At 44.2% G+C, this 16,962-nt stretch overlaps 1 protein-coding gene across 1 annotated transcript; it reads right to left on the bottom strand.

The window, feature by feature from the left end:
* Nucleotides 1-2,675: 2,675 nt before the first annotated feature.
* On the bottom strand, nt 2,676-15,099 carry LOC115394027 (macrophage mannose receptor 1-like). The gene is made up of 30 exons (XM_030099141.1): nt 14,973-15,099; nt 14,479-14,880; nt 13,399-13,572; nt 12,259-12,414; nt 12,059-12,172; nt 11,828-11,968; nt 11,566-11,745; nt 11,220-11,377; nt 11,020-11,136; nt 10,828-10,943; nt 10,480-10,628; nt 9,353-9,552; nt 9,170-9,276; nt 8,999-9,080; nt 8,753-8,903; nt 8,616-8,654; nt 8,359-8,522; nt 8,178-8,242; nt 7,969-8,069; nt 7,726-7,865; nt 7,471-7,579; nt 7,196-7,365; nt 5,564-5,669; nt 5,250-5,482; nt 4,643-4,808; nt 4,379-4,528; nt 4,168-4,284; nt 3,859-4,017; nt 3,532-3,564; nt 2,676-3,447 (listed from the first exon to the last, which is right to left on the bottom strand). The coding sequence occupies exons 1-30, from the start codon at nt 15,040-15,042 to the stop codon at nt 3,221-3,223; spliced, it is 4,296 nt and encodes a 1,431-aa protein (XP_029955001.1). The 5' UTR covers nt 15,043-15,099; the 3' UTR covers nt 2,676-3,220.
* Between the last annotated feature and the right edge of the window lie 1,863 nt (nt 15,100-16,962).

A 16,962-nucleotide genomic window follows, 5' to 3' on the forward strand; every position in this document is an offset into this window, starting at 1 on the left:
GGCCTTCTACGCACGCACAGGCTGCAACGGTGGTTTGCACTCCTCCCCTGCTTGGGGAAGCAGGACGGATGCAGAAAGGTCTTGATCCCGCCCCGGGCACGCCAGGATCTCCTTTTCTGGATGGATCCTGCTCTCCTTATGCAGGGAGTCCCCCTGGGCTACATGCCACATCACGTGGAAGTGTTCACGGATGCGTCTCTTGTAAAAGGGGGGGGCACCTCAGACCACCTGGCGGTGGGCGGTACCTGGGATTCAATGGAGTTCCTCCAGGCCCTGCTGGACAGCGGTTGCGCTGCATCCACCCTGGCGGTGTTTGCATCGGCAATTACAACGGGTCACAGCGGCTTTGGCCGCTTCTCTGCACGCAGTCAATCGCTGGTGAAGCGGTTTTCTGTGCAGGGCGTGTTGGGCACGGCCACGCCCCAGGCATGTGGTCTCCCCGTGGGACCTTCACCACTGTGTTGGAGGGTCTTAAGGAACCCCTCCTTCGAGCCTTTGGAGCAGGCGGCGGACCGCTTTCTCTCCTTGAAGGCTGCCATCTTGTTAGCGCTAGCGTCCGCCAAGAGAGTTGGGGATCTCTGCGCTCTGTCAGTCCACCCATCCTGCGATGGGTCCACCCATCCGATGACGACCCGCGGCTGCGGTTGCTTTGCCCCGTCAGGGCTCTGCGTCTCTATGTTGAGCGCACAGCTGGTTTTCGCACTGTGGACCAGCTGTTTGTGCGATACGGGGCCAGGGGGCGTGGAGCCCCGCTGTCCTCCCAGCGTCTTGCCCCCTGGGTGGAGGGTGCTATTGCAGCTGCTTATGAGGCGCAGAATCTTCTGCCGCCGGCGGTGATTCGTGCTCATTCCACACGGAGTATGGCTGCTTCTGCGACCCTGTGCAGAGGGGTCACGGTGAGTGACATCTGCCAGGCTGCCTCCTGGGCGTCCGCGTCCACCTTTGTGCGTTCATATCAGATGGACATGTGCACGGACATTGTCTCCATGTCGGTTCTCGGCGATAACAGGGGTTCTGTCGCCTAACCGTGCTGGTCTTCATGGCCCGGCTGCCCCGCCCCGTGGGGGTTGCGGACCAGGGTTTGCCCCGCCTGCCGCTGTGGCTTCTCCCCGGTCGGCGTGTGTGTGTGTGTCGCTTGACAATGCTTATGCACTTTTGGGCAGCGCCTCAGTCAGGCTGCTTGCCCCATTTTCTCCTGGAAGTTATTTCGGCTGTTCTGACGTACGGTTTGTTTACTTCCATTTTTCTTCTGCACCAGTCCTGTCAGCATGCCAGCTGGAAGTATATGCATCCTCTACAACCTCCGCCTTGGTTTTTACCAATGACGAAGCCCGTAGGCGGGCTAAGCATATCACAACGTAGAATTAGTAGTTACTAAACATAACTCCAGTTCTACAAGTGTATGCGTGCGTGCCTACCTGCTGGCCCAGCTGTTTACTTCCTTCTTTGTTGATTCAGAAGAAGGGAGATTAAGCGGCGAGTACCTGGTTTTATGCCCTCAGGGAGGGGTGTGGTGCTGTGCCAACACATGGGCAGGATTGGTGCGCAGGTTTCAGTTTGGTCTCAGTGGATTGGCTGGCGCCAAGAGGATTACCAATAGCGAAGCCCGTAGGCAGGAACGCATACACTCGTAGAATTGGAGTTACGTTTAGTAATTACGAAGTGTTTAAGCAGCTTCTTCAATAACCTGATCAAAGCAAAGAAAAGAAAAACCCAATGATAACAAAAAAGGATCTATACTTTCACTGCACTTTATGATAGAAGTAAAAAAAAAAGTCAGATGCGATTTCTCAAAGGCACATTCCCAAAGCACCATTTGAAAGGTCAAATTATCAAATCACAAATTATGCATTTACATGAAAGTCATCGTGCTTAACTCAACAGTCATTTATTCAAAATGTGCTATGCCAACAAGCTCTCCTTTGGCCTGTAATAAATATGGTCACTGATATCTAAAGAAGTTCTGTAGTGCACATGCAAATTCACATGTTGACTGGGTTGCAACAGCTTTTCTAACATTCATCAAACGTTTGAGCCAAACTTCTATCCTTCCTGCTTCTATTCGGATGATTTAGCTGTGATTACTTCAAAACCTCTCTCTGACCTCTGGGTTAGTTATATGAAGTGAACAATGATAAATGATTGTCGTAGTGCCACGAATCAATATCCTCATTTTGCTCTGAAAAACACACTTTTGCTGCCATAATTTTTCAAAATGTCATGATCACCTTGTTGAATACGGCTGGTCACACAACAATTAGGCTACCTAAAAAATTGAATATATTATTTAGCAAGGCTTCATTTATTCATTGTACTGATGAAATTTGCCATTGGTGTTTCTAAATTCCGACAACCTGAAGCACTCCCATCCCTGTGAATTGTGTTTTAAAAATGTGCAACGTGTTGCGGATATTGATTCGTGGCACTACTACAATCATTTATCACCTTGTTCACTTCACATCACTAACCTGGAGGTCAGAGAAGCAGACATTGGACCGGGAATTCACAAGTTCAAATATCAAGTCGATGGGTCACCACAGTGACCCTTGACCCCCTTCAGCTCCCCTGGAATGATTCAATGTGGCTCCATCCCAGAGACAGGGTGGCTCAATATGGAAAGAATGAATTATCTCCAAGGGCATTAATAAAGTCTGACTATTTACATTTATTAGTACAAATACAGTCTGTGCTGTATGGTAGGGTTTTGATTCATGACTGTTTTTCCGCAATTTGTGTACAAAATTACTATTTTCAGTCAGAGTAGGAAATCTTAAAAGTGAAACGTGAAAATAGGACAATTTAACTATGTCATTATTTACTGGACATTTATTTACAATATCAAAGACCAAAGCAGACACAAAAATGAGATAACAACTTGGTTGTTCTGACATCTTCTGATTTTTCTCATGCAAATGACGTTGGGTAAACTGATTTCTGAAAGTAAAATCAAAATATTTGCACACATTTCACAAACTGCATTGTTTTTTTGTATACACAGAAGGTCTTGTCCCAAATCCTCTGTTTTGCTTATGTCAGTTATTATATAGTAATTTCACAGTACATAATTCAGTGTTAAACAGAAACAAACAAGCAAACAAAACAGCTCAGGGTTTGCTTGGGATCCAGTTTCCTCATAAAGTGATCCACAAACAAAAAGTTGACAAGATCTGCTGGTATTGTTTGACCTGATTTTGTTGGCTATCACTCCTCTGCCATCCTGCTATGCCTGCTCATTTTGCTCTACGTTGACCACCAGACCTTGAGCGTCGACAGGAGCTCGAATTGGATTGTTGAAATACAATTTGTTATCAAAGGTGGATTGTCCCAGCATTGAGGAGGGAATTCGTTTCCGGAGGAGGAGGAAGGCACCGAATCCAACTAAGGCAATCATGAGGACCACCGCAACAGGGATGCCGGCAGAGCCATGTGAAGGTTCTTTAATTTGTGCTGAGGAGGCAAAACAGACATTACATTATCAGCGATAGAGCTTTCATTTGCCATATTGATCTGAAATAATTTTCTTTAACATACCAGCAGCTGTAGGTTTTTCTGTCGGTGTGACAACTGAGGAAAATAGACAAGAAAAAAAAAAACATCAACTCGTGAATTAATCGTCGTCCCTACTGCTGTCATTCTCACGTCAACTGCAAACATCATGTTTAATGAAACTTCCTTCCTGGCCTCAGCTGTCATCCTGTCCTTCAACATTGCTGACAAGAAAAAGCTCAGAGGTAACCCCCAATGTGACCATCTATTTAATGTGAAGCACTTTTTCATCCTGAACACACACCAAACATCAGATCCTCCTCATTTATCTCTAATCCATCTGAAATGATCTTCTGAAATGACTGAACCTACCTTTGGGCATTTTGCAAATGAAAGCCGAGTGTGTGTTGCAGTCGTTCGTACTCCACTGTCCGCCGTGAGAATTTATCTGCACACATTTACTGTACTTTGGCATTCCTTCCTTCCAGTTGGTATAGTCTACAACAGTGTTATCGATCCACATCCAGTCATCTGTAAAAATAAAAACACAAGACAATATTTTCACTCTGTTGATCACCTGTATTCATTTCACCTACAACCTGTCTGTCCATTAGGCATGAGTTGGTGACAACTTTAAGTGACTCTGAGACACTAAAGCTGCATTTCGCATTATATTCTCACCATTATTAGTCTTGTACAGACCAATCCAGAAACTTTTAGCACCATCCTGCAGAAGCTTCAAGTTCTGTTGTATGAACAGATTCTCAGCAGGGTCCTGGATGCTGAGTAGAGAGGCGCCTGACAGGCAGAGCCACAATAATACAATGTCATTGTTTACACACAGTGGTATAACAGTTTAATAGTGGATCAACTGGAATTCATAGCAATGTACCCAATTTTAGACATTCCACCGAAGCGATGGCCCACCAAGCTGATTGTGAGGGGAAAAATGAATAACAATGGCCTCTGAAAGGTATCCAGCTGTTATCCTTAGATTCTGGACATCTGCCAGGGAGCTGAGGGGGCTCAGTGGGAGGTATGTCTGAAAAGGAGGCCAAAAAGTGCATGTCAATCTTCAAAACACTGGGATAAGAATACTTACAGTTAATATAAAGAGCAACAAGAAGAAGAAGGAAAAAAAGGACAACGGTCTGACCTGTTGATTTTTTGCAAAGGGAATAGTATGTGTTGGTACAAGGCACCGTCTTCCATAATTTGTCCACATCTACATAAACACAGCCGTAGTTGTTTTTGGGTTCATTTCTTCCCCACAAGGTGTAAGACAGAGGCCAGCCATCAACCCACTTGAAGCGACCCCCACTCTGCAAATAGAAAAACAGACAAGGCTGAGGAAAATATGTAGGGTGGTGATCAACAACACAACCAAACAAAGGAAGGCAGAGAGAAGCAACTGCAGGACTGCACTGAACAACTGAAGAAAACAATATAAATATATTAATTTATCTAGATTTCAGTGTTCAATGTTGACTGAAGTTTAGACAATTTTGGTTTAACTACTCGTCCAACAGTTTAACTACTGCTCCAACTGAACTGACTGTCTATACAGAGAAGGGACATTCTGAATATATTATAATGACACAGTGTATTTGAAAAAACCTTGATTATAATTTAAGCATCTTGAGGCTGGACCAAAGGTCCTCTGTTTAGGAAATCAGAATACATGATCCCTATCATAAAGTTTCAATAAAGCCTTGTGTCTTTATATAACCTCTCTGTCATTGTAGAACTGGTAGATTTCTTACCACATTGTTGTTGAGGCCAATCCAAACAGACTGATTGAGCTTAGAGATCTGCAGCGTGATGTACGCCTGGGTTACGGGGTTCACGATACTGGCCAGATCAGCATCATCTGCTTGGCACTGCCTCCGAGCTTCATCCCATCTCATCTTCTGAGCCACCAGTTTGTAGGAGTCATTGCCAAGCTTGTAGAAGGCATTTGGTGGCACGGTGGTGGGTGCCACTGCGATCTGAGAATCTGGACAAATACAAGGTATTTTCATGAAGTATCGGCAGGAAATTCTTCCTGCCCACATGGTCCCAATAAAATCTCACTCACCGCCGTTCCTCTTGCAGATGAACCCGAGATTTGTGCTGCAGTCCTCCACCTTCCAGTGTCCTGTTATTTTGGAGATGCTCCCCACCATCATCACACAGTCAAACGCCTATCGGGCAGAGAAAGGTGCATCACTTCCCCTGGAATGTCATCACATTCATTCAGGCTGCTTGCTTGCTAGCTAGAAACTGTGTGCAGGCTTTTTATTCCTCCAAAATTCATACCATCATTGAATTTTTAGAAGATCAGTTGACCTAATGTGTGTCTCTTAAATGCTAACCTACACTTTAATCATTCAAAAAATGGAACAATTTAGCATTAATAGCAATAATGATCAATAGGGCTGCACGATTTTGAAAAAAAACCTAATTGCGATTTTTCTGACCAATAATGCGATTGCGATTCGATTTGCGATTTTCACATTTTATTCTTTCAAATGCAGAAAACAGCCAAAATTTTGGTCGAAAAAAATCTTGTTACTTTTACATGGTCTTGCTCAAGTTGACACATAAAATAATCTAATGTAAACTAAATTGACAAAGCTTCAGGCAGCGGCAGCCGATACACCACCGTGCTGTCTGCATCACGTTTGAAAAAAAAAAAGAAAAAGAGTGCGTCGTTTTAATGAAATAACAAAAGAATCAAAACCCAATGCTGTCGAAATTGTAATTCAATACTGGTCTTGCTTCCATGGTTCAGAGAAAATTACTTAGACAACAGTTTTCAACGTGAAATAAATGGAAATTAAAAAAAAGAACTGCAAATAGGCACCACTGTGAAACCAACTTCAACTCGGAAAAAAAAAAAAGAACTTGCCACCCTCTACAGATAAAGGGTAAAAAAAAAATGAATCCTTATTGCTGTAATATTCGTGGATCACAATCAGTTTAGTAATCCTACTCGGGGTCATCTTCCCTCACATTCTTGGGCTGTGCTTCATGTTTTCATGGAGAAAGATGAGCGCATCGACATGCGCTGGATGAAGGCTGGAGCTGTCGGGCGATCGGGTGAGCGACGGAATAACCTACGACTTGTCGACATTTCTGTAATGTGTAGCAGCGAGTCTTCAGGTGGTAGTACAAATTAGACGTGTTTCCTCTGGATCTGGCTGCTGCACGGCGACACAATCTCGGACATTTGGCTCCACGTCGTTTTTTTCAAACCCAAAGTAAGTCCAAACAACTGAACAACGATTCTTTTTTAATACCAACTGCTCCGCTCCCTCTCATCTCAGCCATTTTCACACCGTGAACGAGTCACACTGAAAACTTTTTGCTCCTCACGACACCGCAAAGCACACGCGCAGGGTTTGTTGTTAGCAACCTGACGCCAGTCAGCTGCAGCAGTGCAGTGCATACATACTTGCTTCCTGTTGTCATTTCTGATTGGCCGGTGGCCCAGAACGCGAGACTCGAACGTTTTGATTGGCGGATGGGTCTGTCACTCAAATGCCTCGAAAAACCTCAGCCCTGTGCGGTTTGGTTACCGCAGTAGTTAAAACCTCAATTTCGATGAGGTGTCGGTTAATCGGGCAGCCCTAATGATCAACTTTGTTTAATTTTGACTGTTTAGAATCCATCAATAGCTTCATGGCAAAGAGTTGAACCCTCTGTCAATCACAGAGTGATAGATAACCTCTTCCATATAATAGCGACCATCGGGTACTGTTGTTGGGTGCCCTTCGGCCCAGTTGGTGTACTTAATGGCTCTGCCATCTGTCCACACAAAATGCATTTCCCAGTTGACGTCATTCATGCCAATCCACAAGTCTTGATTGTGGTGGAGCATCTGTGTTGTTAGGAATGCTACGAAGAAAGAAATGAGAAACTCATGATGGGGAAAAAGGATGGAACAAGATGGAAAACGGTTTTATTCAGAAAGGTGATTTCAGGATACTGCACATTGATCACCTTGCTCTCTGTCATTCAGGATAGAAACCAGATTCCCTCCCTGGTCGTGGCAGTATTTCCTTGCGTCCTGCCAGTTCTTATTGTCCTTCCCTGTGACTATTTTGTAGCACTGTGTCAAAAAGAGACATTTTCACTTTTATTTGGAATAATAACACAACAGTAATTTTCAATCCCAAATAAAAGGAGGGGGAAACTTTTTGAGATAAATGACTTACATGCCATTCAGACAAAAACTATATATTAATTTATTATTACCTTACTTTGGAAAGACAGCCACTCTGGTGCACATCCTGCTTTAGGAACTGTGGTTGGGACCATTGTTGTATTGACTGAATGGCTGCTTCTTTTACAAATGGAGGGTAACTCCAAACCACAGTTGATATCATTCCAGTATCCTAAATTCAGAGTTAATGGAAATGTTCAGAAAATGTGATCAATGAGAATTTATTCTTACTTGAACCGAACAAAAGAAATGGAGCGTCCTTGCATTTGACTGACCCATGCTCGTGTACATTGTGACACAGTTTTCGTCGTTGTTTGCGAAGTTAGGCTCATTTCGGTCCCATGCAGTATACGTCACTGGAGTCCCATCTAACCAGCTGGAAATAGAATAAGAAAATGAATGATGCATCATCCTCATGACGTTACCGAATGAACTGATCAGCGATGATTTTCTGGAACTCCTAATATCAAGTAGAATGATTTACCTAAATGATTTATCCAAGTTCACTGTCATGCCAATGTAGTACTGTCCGTGTGAGCCTTGAGATATCTAATTGAAAGTTAAGATGTCAAATGCTTTGATGTCAAATTTTTGCACACATTTTTTGAATTTTTTAATTCTCATTCCATGTTGCTACATTTTGATGAAGCATGATTTTTTCTTGCCTGTTTCCAAAGAAACTTCCTCTCGCTTTCTCCTGTGATGACGGCAAGATCACCGAAGTTTGTCCTGCAGTAGGCTCGAGCGTGTTCCATCGCCAGTTTATCATTGTTGATGAAGTACTGCGTGTCGTTATATATCAGCCACCCGTCATCTGTCTTGTTGTATACTGTAAAGAGAAAACTGGCGTTAGGAGTCATTTAGAGCACACCAGGGCTGTACTTATGCTACGGCAATGATAAACAAAGCTAGCCAAACCTACCTGGTTCCACAATTACAGGCTCAGGTTTGGGTTCCACTCCTGAAAACATAAGAATCACAGTACTCGCCTCAAACGACAGGGAAATGCTTTATTTAATATCTGAACTTCTCTTTCAAGACTGTCTCTGCCAGTGTTACCTTTACGTATCTGGCAGATCCAGTTGTTGTAGGCGTCACAGTGCCGATCGTTCCAATGCTGTCCGTAACCGCCATAAAACTGGAGTTCTGTGCAGAGTTCATTGTCATTGTGGTTGTTTGGTTCCCCACGTCCCCAGTCCTCATAGGCGAACTAAATCACAGTTTTTTTTGGGAAACGCACATCATTATACCCTGGAATGTCAAAATTAGAAATATCACTTTCTGTGAATGTGAAGCGCCACTTACAGGCGATCCATCACTCCAGACAAAACCTTCACGCACGCCACGGTAGGTGAGGCCTATCCAAGCTGGCTCACCTCTGTACAAACTTTGGAAAACAGAAGCACAGATTACCCGATCGTTACCTTTGTTTTTCTGGCCTGAATTCTGATGTACATCACAGAGTATAAGCGGCACCTCAGGTCTTTCGAACTGTGAATGCTTATCAGGTTTCCTCCGATGGCCTGGCAGAAGTCATTGGATTCCTGCCAAGTCTTCTTGACGTTGTTTGCGTTCTTGTAAAACTATTTGATGAATAGAAAAGATCAGTGTTATGCACTTCAAGCAGCACAACTTTCACTGCTGTGTTTGTTCTCCTACCTTGTAGCAGGCGTTTCTGCCGGCGACAGGGTTCCAGCCGGACGCACAGTACAGGGTCGGAGTGGTGGGTGGAACTGTTGTCACGTGCACACCCTCGGCCCCCTTCTTGCAGATATAGTTCTCCTTCCTGCTGCAGCTGATGACGTCCCAAAGCCCGGCAAACATCCCAGTTGTCATTGCAACACATCCTTGATGTCTGTCTTTTTATTTTTTAAATCAAATAACAAAAAAAAAAAACAAAAAACAAAAAAATACAAATAAACTGAATTGAAAGTTGTACAATGTCAGGAACTTGAAGCAATCAAACACAGGACCAGCAGTGACTCTGCTGAAAGCTGGTTAAACAATCCCTGAATGTTTTTCTCATTTTCCCCCTGAATAATGACTCGTTATGGTTTGTTTTAACAACAGTTGGTTTTACTTAACGATAAAATCTATTCTTCGATATTCTAGACCACGTTATCCAGCTCAGGCTTCTGATCCTCTTCTGCTGACCCCAGCTGGCTGTGGCACACACTCACAGTCACACCCACCAGCAATTTAGAGACATCAATTAATCGCAAATAAGTTTTGGAAAATCTACACTCAGAAATGCAGTTTCTCGAGCCTTATTTTTAGAGATGACCTTATTTTATCTTGACGATGCTCAACAGTGATGTACAATCACATCAACGACAAGTCAACATTGTGCTTTCTGAACTGTTCTTCATGTTTGTTTTCTCAAGTTCAAAATGACAAAATATTTTTGTGACATTGTCGATATTTTGATTTCAATATAAAATTTGTTGCTTATGTTATATTATAAACCTTTTGAATATTTTATATTTTAAAACATTATTCTACACTGCAAAAACTGCAAAAATTCAAAATCTTACGAAGTTCAAAAGTCCTGTTTTCAGTCAAAATGTCTCATCTCACTTGATTTAAGATATATTTAAGATACGGAGACTTATTTCTTGGTTTAATATTCTTATATCAAGATCTCCTTTTAAGAGAGATATTTGATAATTTCACTAGTTTTAAGAGTAATTTTCTTTAATTAAGTGTTGAGATCTTGCATTTAGATTATAATTTTTGAATTGGATCTTATCTCTAAATGATGAATACTATAAGTTTGTTTAGTTTACCTGGCATTCCTGCATTGAAATGAGTGAAGGTAACTTTTCTTCTTGTCGTCCACTTGAAAGTGCTTTTGTCAGCTGTGTTGGAAAGACCCATCCAGAAATACTTGTCTGGCCTCAAACCCACTAAACTCACCAAGAAAGCATTCTCATATCTGCAATGAAATGCACAGAAACAGGAAAGTGAGAAGGTATGAGAAAATTCTTTAGCTGTGGATTTCCAGGGAAATTAGTCTCCTTTTAATTGACAAAAATGCAAAACAGCTTAGTTCAGTACCAGGCATTCCATAAGTATGCGTTTGATTCTTTCATGAGGTGGATTCTGTGTGGGATCTTCACATCACGGTGCAGTACCTGTCAGTTATATCCACCAGACTGGCCCCAGCCTGTGAGCACGCCTGCTTTGCCTCTTCAAACGTTTTTGCTTCCACTCCGCTGTTGTAACAGTATGAACCGAACCTGACAGAGCCCTGAAAAGTAAAAATACTGTGATATTAAGTATTACTCCCACTATGATAATACTTGTTTTCAAAAATCACCACTCACAATTACGCATCCTGGGTTGACGTCTACCTGGATCCCTTCAGCTGGCTTGGTGGATCCTTTCTTCTTACAGATGTAACCGTACGTCTTCTCACAGATGTGATCTGCCCACTTCCCATCCTGCAGGGGAAACCTTCTAACTGTCAGAGCTGATGCAGTTTTGATGTTGTCGGTTGGTTTGTTTTCACAGTGGCGGTTGTTACCTTCCCCCTGATGAGGACGCAGTCTTCTTGGAAGCTGGCGGAGTGAGAGGGCTCGCCGCTCAGCCACTGGGTGAAGGTGACGTCGGAGTTATCGGACCATTCAAACAGCATGTGGCTCCGCTGGTCATTCAGGCCGATCCAGAGGACATCAGTCGGCACTGAGGTTAGAAATACACCGAGCAGTGAGTCATATAATGGCTAATAATCCAAGATAAATAGATCCACCTTGCATTGTTTACTTTGTTGCCAAGATATTCAAATACTCTCAATAAATTCATATGAATGTCTGTTGTAATGCTGTACTTTAGTCCTACATCATGGTTGTTTGGGTTCGTTCTGTACTTACAATATCCAGACTGAGAGATAATGAAGCTTTGTTCCTCGATATTGTGTATGCTGGCCAGATCTGCCTCGTCCTTGCGGCATGCAGCCAGAGCATCTTTCCACATCTTTTTACTCCTCTCCAAGTAGTAGCAGTTTCCTGCGTAGGGGACCCAGTGATTGGGGCAGAAGCTGGGCTCCTTGCCTGTGAACAGATATATAAAGAGCTGAGCGTTCAATCTTGTGCCGCTTTGTTTCCTTCCAGTCATTTCGAAAAAAAGTCCTACTTGGTGGTGGAGGCAGACTGGTTGAGTTTCCCCTGCGACAGATGTAGCCAAGTTTCTTAGAGCAGGCACTGGTTTCCCATTTTGAAGCTTTTGCAGGATTCAGGGTCGCACAGGAGAGCCCGGGCTCCGACGAGGGATGACCTGCAGGAAGTGCAGAGTGTAGTTCCTGAGTGTCTTTTTAATTTACCTAAACGCTACAAACACATCATAGAAAACCAAATGGACACGTACCTGGAGCCCAGTTCAGATACCTGAATGGGTTTCCATTGCTCCACTGCCATCCAGTCTCAGACGTCAGGCTGTTCAGTCCGATCCAAAGAGGCGCTCCCAAATGACTTGTTAACCCTGCTTCAGCACGAGCGAGAAAAAAAAACACGAGGTTTAAAACAGCATGAAAATGGACGGGTGGGTGAGAGGGGGTGGCCACGTACCTGAGATGTATGACTGCTCGTGGAGCTCCACGATGCTGAGGAGGTCTGCTCCCTGCTGCTGGCAGCTCTTCCTGGCTTGATGCCAGGTCAACGCTGACTGCAAGTTCCTTTGATACTGGACCCCCGTGACTGGGCCAGTGTCCCAGCCAGGGGAGTCTACACTCAGGAAAAGACACACCATTAAAGGAATATTCACCCAAACAATGATATGGCCTTATTTTCTACTCACCCTCATGCTGAGCAACACTCTGGAGCACTTTGTTGATGTCTCAAATGCAGCCGGAGATCCGGGTGGATTTTCGTTGTCAACAAACTTGAAAGTAGTCCCATTTCAGGGACTACTGTGCTTTAGCACAGTAGCAAAAGCGCAAAAGCGTCTGACATGGTCTGCCGCGGCTTCCATAGTTCAGGGTGCGCGCGCAGACGTGCACTGCGGAAGTACGATATGGCTCTGTTTCTGCTTTAAAAATGTGCTCAGTGACCTCGTTTCGAATTATTTATGGACGTTACCCGCTCAGGACACTTGGATTACAGCAGATGAGCAGTATGAAGGCACTTTTCGTGGACTTTATGGACCTTTTTTTTTCTGGCTCTGTCGGTCCCTGTCATATAGAAGTTTGTTGACAACGAAAATCCCCCCGGATCTCCGGCTGCATTTGAGACATCAAAAAAGTGCTCCAGAGTGTTGCTCAGCATGAGGGTGAGTCGAAAATCAGGCCATATTGTTGTTTTGGTGAAATATTCCTTTAAGCTACTGGATGATGAGTATGAGAGATAAGGGTCAAAGTTTGTTCTGAATGATGCTGATTGACACACATCTGTGGTTTATAAAAGACTGCAGTAAAGTGAAATGCTTCCATTTTTCAGCTGTTTTCCTGCTCCAGACTTCGAGCAACATCAGGGGAAAGAAGGGATGGAAAGAGGAAAGCAAGGACAGGGCTGTGTTGTCAAGTCGTGACATGAAGTGGTGCTGTTGTTCTACCAGTGGACTGGAGCGAGGAGGGGTCAGAAACCAGACCTGTGAGTGCTGACCTCAGTAAAATAAAGCCAGATAACTGTGGGGGGTGTATCGCAGTGACTGTGAAGTGCGGCACCACTGCCTGAAAGAGCAAACCGGTCATTTTGTGTTGTGATACTTACCTTTAGTCGGACAAAACCCCCACTTCTTGCTCTTGTCATAGTCTCTGTCTGTGCCGCACCACAGCAGTCCATCTGCACGTGCATCCTTTGTGCATTCGGAGTACCAATTATCGCCATACTTGAAAGGAAACTGACAAGGTGCTCCAAAGGAATTACCTCCAAGGGTGAAAATCTCTGAGGAGACACAGATCATTGATTTAACGTCAGTTAGCATCGAGACTGAGCAAATTAAAGATATTTTGCTTTGTTATGACTTCACTTAAATGTACAATACTACTCTAATACTAAAGCCAAGCGACATCCTTATACAAGCGTCTGCTATTATGTTCGAGTGGAAATTTGAAGCTTGTACGTGTATCTCTTCACAGACCCCTGACTGAAATGACACCTTTTACTTAAAGGCATAGTGGACGATTTTCTCGAAAAAGTCAAAGACAAACGTCTGTTACTCGCTTTTTGAAAAACGTGCATGTGCCAGACCAGCCCACCTGCTCTACCGCTCCTATGAGCGCGCTTGACGGCGTTACGCAAGCATTTCTCCAGCGTGATTGACATGTTGGAGGACCAATAGTTGAGATTCGCATCACGCAATTCACTGGCTAAAACATCGTCCATAATACCTTTAATAAGTAACAAATAAACTGCACAAATAAACACAAATACTGGACATTTTTTTCTTTTAGCATACAAAAACACTGCCAGAGTGCTGTCAAAAGCCTCTCTGACAAACCATAAAAAAATAGATTGAGAAATCTGTACTCAGAAACAGTTTTAAACATTTGCACAATATGCTTTTGCAATTTGGAATTAAAATGGTTTAATTTGAATTTTTTCTCATTGACATCACTTAAAAAAAAAGGAAAAAGTTTAATTCTCCAAGATATTCAGCTTGGTTTAACAAAGTCATGTGTAACTTGTGCAAACTACTAATGTCACTAATGTTTCTGAAGCGTGACTCAACATTTTGAGGCAGCCAGGTATAAAACAGCTTCATGTTGAACCAGTATGTGTGTTTTAATACAATACACTCAGAGAACGATAGCGTAACAGCCTCCTTCATTGTTCACCAAGACTGGTTACCTTGAAAGCCCTTTGAGCAGAGGTCATTCCGAGTGCCGTATATCCTCCAGCGACTCCAGACTCCTGAGCCTTTGTAGATCATTATGCTCCTCTCATGGAAGTTGCCGTAGTTGAGGTGCAGGTCCTCGTCTTTCAGGCCAAACAGGGTGTCGTTCTTGCACTGCCAGTGCTGCAGGATGTTGTTTTTGTCGCACTCGAAGAGGGCCACCTTCACCCAGTCTTTAATCTCCGTGGCGCCCAGACACAGCTTATGAGAGATACTGAGGATGCGGGACTCCGAAGCCCAGCGAAACTGCTGGTCCTTGGCACGAGGGTTGCAAGGGACGGCTGTAAGGGAGGTGGGGCTCTCCACCTTTACGCACCTGTTGTGGTCAACGTTGAAGATCAGGAAGGTGCCGCTGTCTGGAACAGAACACAGCAGAACAGTGGTTCTAAAACACTTCAAGAGCCTTTTGCAGAATTAAAGGTAAAGTCACTGAAACAATAGTTCTTACCGATGTCAGCAGTGATGCAGAGGACTTGCAGGAGGCAGATGACGACAGTAAAATGCAAAGAGGATAACATTATCAACACTCAGTGGTGAACGAGGCAGCAGAAGAGCTTTCCAGCTGTGCATGGAGCAGACCGATGTGCTCAAAGCCATGTGGCATGGAGCAGCAATGACACCGAGACACGGCGCCTTCCCCTCTTAATCACTGTGATGGACATCCTGTCACATGAGTCCTTACTGCTGGTCACAGAACTGCAGCATCCACCAGCTTTCACTGACCTCTGGGCTGAGCGGAGGAAGGCAGGAAGTGGGAAACAATCTGATCACATTATTCAGCAAGAACATTCGTGAACCAACATTGTCAAGCTATGAAAAACAGAACACGTAGAAAGTGAACATTTTTAATCATTATTTTCAAACTGTCATTTTCAATCGATGTTATAATTTCATATAAAGATTTCTTTTTATTCATGAGAGATGATGCATCAGCCTGTGCTTGAATCTGCACCTGTTTAAAAACCCCGGAGACCAGATGTTGACTTCACACCAAAGTGAATGAGGACTGAATGAAGAGTGCAGCTTTTTGCTGATGCTGTGGATTTCTTTGTGGGACACCACCTCCCAAGAGGACTGCGAGGAGTGCAGTGATGATACAAGTCAGTGGACAGAGAGGACAGGAGGAAATCCTGCTTCCTCATGGGGGAAACAACTGTTGATCTGACTACCTAGCCTTAAAACTGCATGGGTACCCCGCGATACCCCTCAGATGTGTAGATGTACATCGAGATTAGTGAAGAGTTCTGACTTCTTGTATCAGCTTCAAATTTAAAAGCCCTCCAACATGTGACCCAGACATATGTCGGACTCTGACCTATTCTTGTTTGTCGAGGAATGACGGCAAACCTTGTCTCCTGGGGCCTGAAGTTCTGTGCAGGAGGTTTATAGTAAAGGCAGATGAAATCCTGCAGTGATATACGGGTAAAGCTCGGAACAGGAAGCTTCGTCGGATTCCCATGAAACTTCATTACATAAGTGTACTGAAAATACGAACAATTACACAATTTACGTATGTTAACATTGTCTTGTTAATGAATATAATTGATCTAATCTTCGTCAAATATAATTAGTAGTTACTAAACGTAACTCCAGTTCTATGAGCGTACGCGTGCCCGCCTACGGGCTTCACTATTGGTAGTCTTCAGGCGCTAGCCAATCCACTGAGACAAAAAATGAAACCTGCGCACCAATCCCAGCCGTATGTTGGCACAGCACCACGCCCCTCCCCGAGGGTACATCACCAAGTGCTCGACGGCGACATTCCCTTCTTCTGAATCAGCAAAGAAGGAAGCAAACAGCTGGGCCAGCCGGTTGGCGGGCACGCATACACTCGTGGAACTGGAGTTACATTTATGAAATACTAATTCTTGGTGGTGATATGCTTGGCCCCCTGACGGGCTTCGCTATTGGTAAAAACCAAGGCGGAGGCTGTAGGGGATGAATGTTCTCCCAGCTGACATGCTGACAGGATTGGTGCGGAAGAAAAGCGGAAGTAAACAAACCGTACGTTCAGAACGGCCGAAATAACTTCCAGGAGAAAATGGGGCAAGCAGCCCGCACCGAGGCGCTGCCCGCAAAGTGCATAAGCATCGCCATAGTGACACACACACGCCAACCGTGCCGAAGCCACAGCAGCATGGCGGGGAAAAACCCTGGTCCGTAACCCCACTCGGGACACGACAGACGGGCCAGAAGGACCGACATGGTAAGCGGCAGAACTCCTGTTCCCGCCAAGCACCGACACGGTCACAACATCCGCCAGCCGCGGCAGAGCAAGAACGGCGCGCAGGAAAAACCCCTGCGGAAAAACAAATTATTTAAAAAGCCATATCTCGTGTATTTTACAAAATGCCATGTCAATTTATGTTAGAAGTTATTGATCTTAACATATAGCGTATGGGAATAAGTCCACAGTCAGGATGTCTGTGTGAATTTTC

The sequence above is a fragment of the Salarias fasciatus genome, chromosome 9 (genome assembly GCF_902148845.1).
Source record: "Salarias fasciatus chromosome 9, fSalaFa1.1, whole genome shotgun sequence".
In the NCBI taxonomy this organism is placed as follows: Eukaryota; Metazoa; Chordata; class Actinopteri; order Blenniiformes; family Blenniidae; genus Salarias; species Salarias fasciatus.